The sequence below is a fragment of the Halyomorpha halys genome, unplaced genomic scaffold (genome assembly GCF_000696795.3).
Source record: "Halyomorpha halys isolate HHAL.00 unplaced genomic scaffold, Hhal_1.1 Scaffold363.1, whole genome shotgun sequence".
Lineage (NCBI taxonomy): Eukaryota > Metazoa > Arthropoda > Insecta > Hemiptera > Pentatomidae > Halyomorpha > Halyomorpha halys.
Genome location: NW_027106613.1, coordinates 112,679 through 118,798, shown reverse-complemented (window position 1 = coordinate 118,798; position 6,120 = coordinate 112,679). Strand labels below are relative to the sequence as shown.

Here is a 6,120-nt window from a genome sequence, read left to right as displayed (position 1 = left end):
TGTTCTGTATGTGTGCAGTGAAAGATAGATGTGTTTCTAGTTGTGTTTCTAATTGAGGGATTTAGAGTCCCTTATTTATAGGCCTAGTCCATGCGGCTGTGACCGAGAAGCGGTTGGTACATGTCTTCTTGAGATAGGTTCGTGCATTCCATTGTTATCATTTATTATTCATTGTACAGACATTGCTAAGTATTATGTACAGAAACCATTAATATATAAAAATGACAACGTGTCTTTTACAAAATGAAGTGATTTATAAATTTGAGAGCTTCGGTGAGGCTCGAGGTGGAGCGCTCTGGTGAGTTGTGGTCCAACCACTTGCTCCCTCTCGCTACATTATCATATGTACATATGGTGTTAGAGGGTTAAATGTCTTAACTGAAAATATTAATTAAGGATCTCAAAACAAAATAATTCCCTATGAATTTATATCTTCTAACGCTTAGCTTAGATTAAGAGATATTCCAATCCCTACAGTCCAAAATCCTTAATGCTCCTTACTTTGTCACGAATCAAGTCATCCATCAGGACCTCAATGTCTCATATGTTGCCGATTTAGCCAGAACCAGATACCAATCCTTTTATGATAAACTTCCCGACAATCCAAATCCACTTGTTTCTAACCTGGCTTCTCCTTCATTACCTAATAATCCTCCTATGCGTCTGAAAAGAAGATGGCCTTGAGATCTCCTCTAGAAATGTTATTGGAGTTCTATCGATGGGTAGATCTCCACATGTTTGTGTCGTGTCACTATGTCACCTACAGAAAATTTACTTGTTGTATATATTTTTATACATAAGTTAAGTATTGGCAAAAGCAAAATGTCAAAAAAGAGAAGAAGGAATAAGATGTAACACGTTTGAACTGCTGTAACATACTAACTTTATTGGGTTCGGTACATCTCTTTATATACATGCGATCAGCTGATCTCCTCAGTCAGCTGACATCGAAGTAACAGCTGACTAAGGCTGTAACTCATAAAAATAAATAAATTATAAAAAAAAAAAAATTTCTTCTATTACTGACGATAAGGTTTTCATCACAAATAAAAAAATCCTTGTGTTTTCCTCAAATATAACATTTAGGACTGGTTAGCTTTCAAGAATGACAGACACTCAGTCGTGTCCCTGACACAGCCAAGCCTCCGGTTTGTTACTTATTTTCCTTTACACTTAGCTGACATTATTTCTCCAGGTCAGTTTAAAAAAATAATATCTTTTAAATCGATAGTAAATATGGGACGTATTGTGAATGTGATAAATTTTTTTTCAATTACAGAAAACATGATTTCCTCAGAATTCTAGGACGTCTCAAAAATCGTCAAAAAACATAATTTTTTCTCCCCTGAACAGAACTGAAATGGGAGCTCTTAGGATAACTAAAAACACACAACGTTGGTTGCAAAAAAGTTCAAAGGCATCAAAACTCCATTTTTTTGGAGCGAAAAATATTTTTGTTCAAAATTTGTAGTCAAAAATCTTTTTCAGTGACCGGCAATTTATTGACGATTCTTAAAGTCCCTATAATTCTAAAAATTATACCCGATAGTCAAAGTGCCGAGATTGATAAAAAAAAATTAGTCTGGAATTTGAAAATTGTTCCGCTCAAAACTTTTATTCAAAAATATAGTTCGACATTTCTGCTGAGAGTTCTGATAGACCCCCTAAGATCTCTAATAACACAAAGTGGTAAAGTTAGCACAATGTTCTAAGGTGTCATAACCCCACAAAGCATGGAATTGACCCTGTATCTGCGAATGTACCTGACCAAGTTTGAATTATGAACTTAAATAAGATGATGTCTAAGTATTGTCAAGAAGATTTTGTTGTTGTTTTAATTATATAATGAGGGGCCGGAGTGGCTGAGTGGTAAGGCAGTGTTCTACTAACTTCAAGAACCAGGGTGCGAATTATTTATTCTGTAGCTGTGAGCCAACCCTGTGGATCGGGGATCCACCTAGCCTCGTAAAGCACCCTTTTTTGATAACGTGTATTATACTAAATATGTATAAATTTTCACTCAAAGTTTTTATATAGTTCATGATGTATATTTCATTTCGGTATATCTATTTATTATGTTTATATATTGGTATATTTATCTATCTGTATGAATATATTTATTTTTTATCCTTGAAGAATAACTATTTTCTCAACTATCCTGCTATATCCGACTAAATTAGCATTTAATGAAATGAATTATTGGTTTTCAAACGACAATAACAAATTAAGTTAATTATACAAGGAAAAAGAAGTCCAGTCCACCCATGATTATAAGAGCGTTCATTTAAAAAGGTTAAGATTAATAAGAATTTAAAAAATAGACTCCCAACGTATCCAAATATCTAAAACAATGGACCAAAAAGTTGTCAAAATAATTGTACTTATATGACAATATTGTTATGGATGATTTGGAATCTATTGTTATAGAAAAAGTAATATTAAATACGTTGTAAGATGCATAGATTAGCAAATACGATGTTGGGACAAAATCCCAAAACATCGAACTATTTTTGTCAAAAGTTATTTAATAATACAAAATTCGTCAGAAAGACATCAACCCAATAAAATAATATTCAAAAGTTCTTATTTAATAGAAAATATTTATATTTTTTAAAATATATATTTACTATTATTATTATAAATGCTTTTGGTTATTTTCTCAAAAATATTAGTGTATTCTTCTCTATTTTGTAAAAAATAATTATAACTATTGTTTATTGTTTCCATAGAAATATTAATATATTCTTTCTATTGAATAAAGAATAAATAATGACCAATATAATTAGTATCTAACACAAAAATTATTTAGTGATTGGAATTATTTAAATCTATTGTTCTAGTGTAATAAAATATATATGTTTTATACATAAAGTAATTTACAAATTTAATTCAATATATATTTGTAAGTAATTTACATAATGGGTCAGATAAAGCTTGAACATTACAAATAATATTATAATAATACTTTTAATTCCTATAAATTTGCATTTAAGTCCCACAGTTTTTTATACTTCCCATAATAATCAACTATTGGTATTGTTTTTATTAAACAGGAATCAGTGTTATATAAGTAGTTTTCCAATTATTAAAAATGGCCATACTTTTTTTATCAAAAATATTAATACATATTTTTAATTATATTTACTAATAGGTCAATTTAATTTATATTTGCACCTTAGTTTATTAATTTTATTTCCTATTTTAACTACTTAATAAATTGTAATATTTGTAGTTTTACAGGTTTTTAAATTATTATAAATATTCTTCTTTCCTTCGTGAAAAATATCATTCTTTACATACATATTATTATTATTATTGTTGACGAACATAAAAAATTCCGAGGGATTGATTTTTTCCGTTATATAATTCGGGATCACAAATAATTACAATGCAATAGTATGGTTTCATCTTTGTAGTATATAAAAGTAATTAGATAAATATTTTTGTAAGCAACTATTTCACAAGGTTTCAGGTAAATTTTAAAGTTTATATTTTACTAAAAATATTGTAATAATTTTAATTGATCTTATTCATAATTGTATGTTACTTTTTAATTTTATTTCGTTTCTTTTATAATTAACTAATTTTTAAGTTTGTAGTATTAAAGTTTTTTAAATTATTATAACTACTGTTGTTATTTCCTGGAAAATACTAATGTTTATGCATATATTATGATTATTATTTTGATTTCTGCAGATCAACAACAATCTGAAGGTTTATATATATATACTTTGGTCTCACATATAATTACAATGCATAAAATTCATCGATTCATATTTTTATAAGCAACTATTTAACAAGGTTTCGGATAAAGCTAAAGATTAATATATTAAAAAAATAAAGTAATAATTTTTTTCTATTTTCTATTTGTACCTGACCTTTATAATTCTCTTTTATTTGCTTTCTGAACTGCCCTTTCCTTTTTATTCACATTTATTTATATATTTAAAAAAAATTATATATCTAGATAATTGTTAGTTAACACAAAAATTATTTTGGGGTTGAATTTTTTTTTTTAGCTATATATAATTTCGGTTCACGTATATTTTTAATGCAAGAATACTGTTCGTTCAAATATAGTATATACAATTAATCCAATATATATTTTTATTATTGTTTCACAAGGGTTTAGCTATAATTTAAAATTTACTAACTAACTTAATGAATATTAAGATAATACCTTTAACCAACTAAAGTTATATGTTTACTTTCTACTCTTTTAAATATATTTCCTATCCATAATATAAAAAATAATTATTTTTACATATTTGTAAGTAACAATTTTCACAATGCTTCAGATTAGGGGTGATATAAAAATAAGTTATAAATTGTCTTTTTCCTAAATAATGTCAATATTTATTCATGTGTTATTATTTTATTATTGTAGGCGAATACAAAGCATTCTTAAGGAATAATTTTTTAATTTAAATATATGATCCGGGCTCACGTATAATTAATTACAATGCAATTGAGCTGTTTCTTCTTCAAATTAATTCAAAGTAAATTTTTATTTTCGAATTTTTCGCAAGGTTTCAAATAAAATTAAAAATTAATAGTTTATAAAAATTAAAATATTAATTTTAATGGATCTGATTTTTTTTATTTTTTATTTTATTACTTTAATAATTAACTCAATGTAATGTTTGTAATATTATAGCTTACATAATTTTTAATTTTATTATAAATAATCTTGTTTTTTTTTTTTTTTGAAAAATGTCGATCAATGCAATAGTACTTTATTGTATTTAAGTGTCTATTTCAAAATGTTTCAGTTTATGTTAAAGATTTGTGTTTTACAGAAATTAAAATAACACTTTTGATCGATCTCTTTTTGAGGAATTTTCTATCAAAAGTTAATAATTCCATTTCTGAAAGTAATGTTGTTTTTTTTACGAATAAAATATACAGCTAAAACATATTCAATTTATTTTTAAAAAAATAATATTTTCCTGTGTTATATATACAATTTTTTAAATACAAATTCAAATTATCTACATAAGATGCTTCTATATTATTTTTTTAGAATATTTTTTTTCAAAAGTAGATATACACTTTTAATAGACCTCATTTGTTCCTGACTTTTATAGTTTTATTTCTTTTCTACAAGGACCTGAGACTCTCTTCTCCTCCTCCACTCTACATATAATTATTAGTATATATTGTGATACATATAATTATTTTTTTTTTATGAATTTAAACGAATACAAAAAAAATTCTAAGAGATTATTTTTTTTTAAATTTTACATATATAATTTTGTTCAATTTGCTTATAGTATACAAAGACAACACACCTGCGAAGGGGACCCTCTCGTAGATCCTGAGGTTGTGCTCTAACCCCTTCCAGTTGATGGATCCATCTTTACCGAAGGGAGTGGTAAGGGGTATCCAGACACCGTCCAGACTAAGAGCTCTTTTCACGACCCTGGCCGCTGCCATTCTGTAGTCCTAGCTTCAACCTCCACCACTTTTATACAACGCAGTATTATTACGTAATCCATAGGACCCCGTACGCACATGCGTGAGTGGTTTCAACGACTTATCCTGTAAGGTATCTCGCTTAGGCAGATGTATTACAAACAGGAATAACAATAGAGTATCATTAAGTTCCATTTAATGATACACTATTAGCGGTTACCCATAAAGGTCTTGTTCAATTTTTTTTTTTTATTCTCAGAAAAAGAAAATATTAATAAGTTATGTATTCTATGAGCTTTGAATGATCGATTATCAAAAACCATCCTCCCCCTAGGGGGTCGTCCTCAGATGAGGGTGCATCAAATAATGGAACCAAAACAAAAATTTCATTATGAGGTTTATATAGTTGACCGTAGATTACTGATTGGAGAAGAAGGTCGGGGGGAGGGGGTGCGATCAGCAAAGGAACAACATAAATAAACAAAAACATATTTATTTATGCCGATGTTTCGACCTGATTTTCAGGTCTTTACCAGGGCTATAAAAACAAAAAGAAAAGAGAACAACCATCATTTAGAGAGAAAAAAATATATAAATAAAAATAAAATAGATAAAGCTATATATATAAAATAATAATAATAAAAATAAATAAATAAAAAAAATAATAGACTAAAAAAGTTGGAAATATACACAATAGTGGAATGA

At 27.4% G+C, this 6,120-nt stretch overlaps 1 protein-coding gene across 1 annotated transcript in view; it reads right to left on the bottom strand.

Moving 5' to 3' along the window:
- Positions 1–5,474, bottom strand: part of LOC106681743 (4-hydroxy-2-oxoglutarate aldolase, mitochondrial) — a 27,989-nt gene extending 22,515 nt beyond the window's left edge. The window contains exon 1 of the mRNA XM_014422211.2: positions 5,292–5,474. Within this exon, the coding sequence (XP_014277697.1) occupies positions 5,292–5,436 (145 nt within the window). The 5' untranslated portion in view covers positions 5,437–5,474. The remainder of the gene's footprint in view (positions 1–5,291) is intronic.
- Positions 5,475–6,120: the final 646 nt, after the last annotated feature.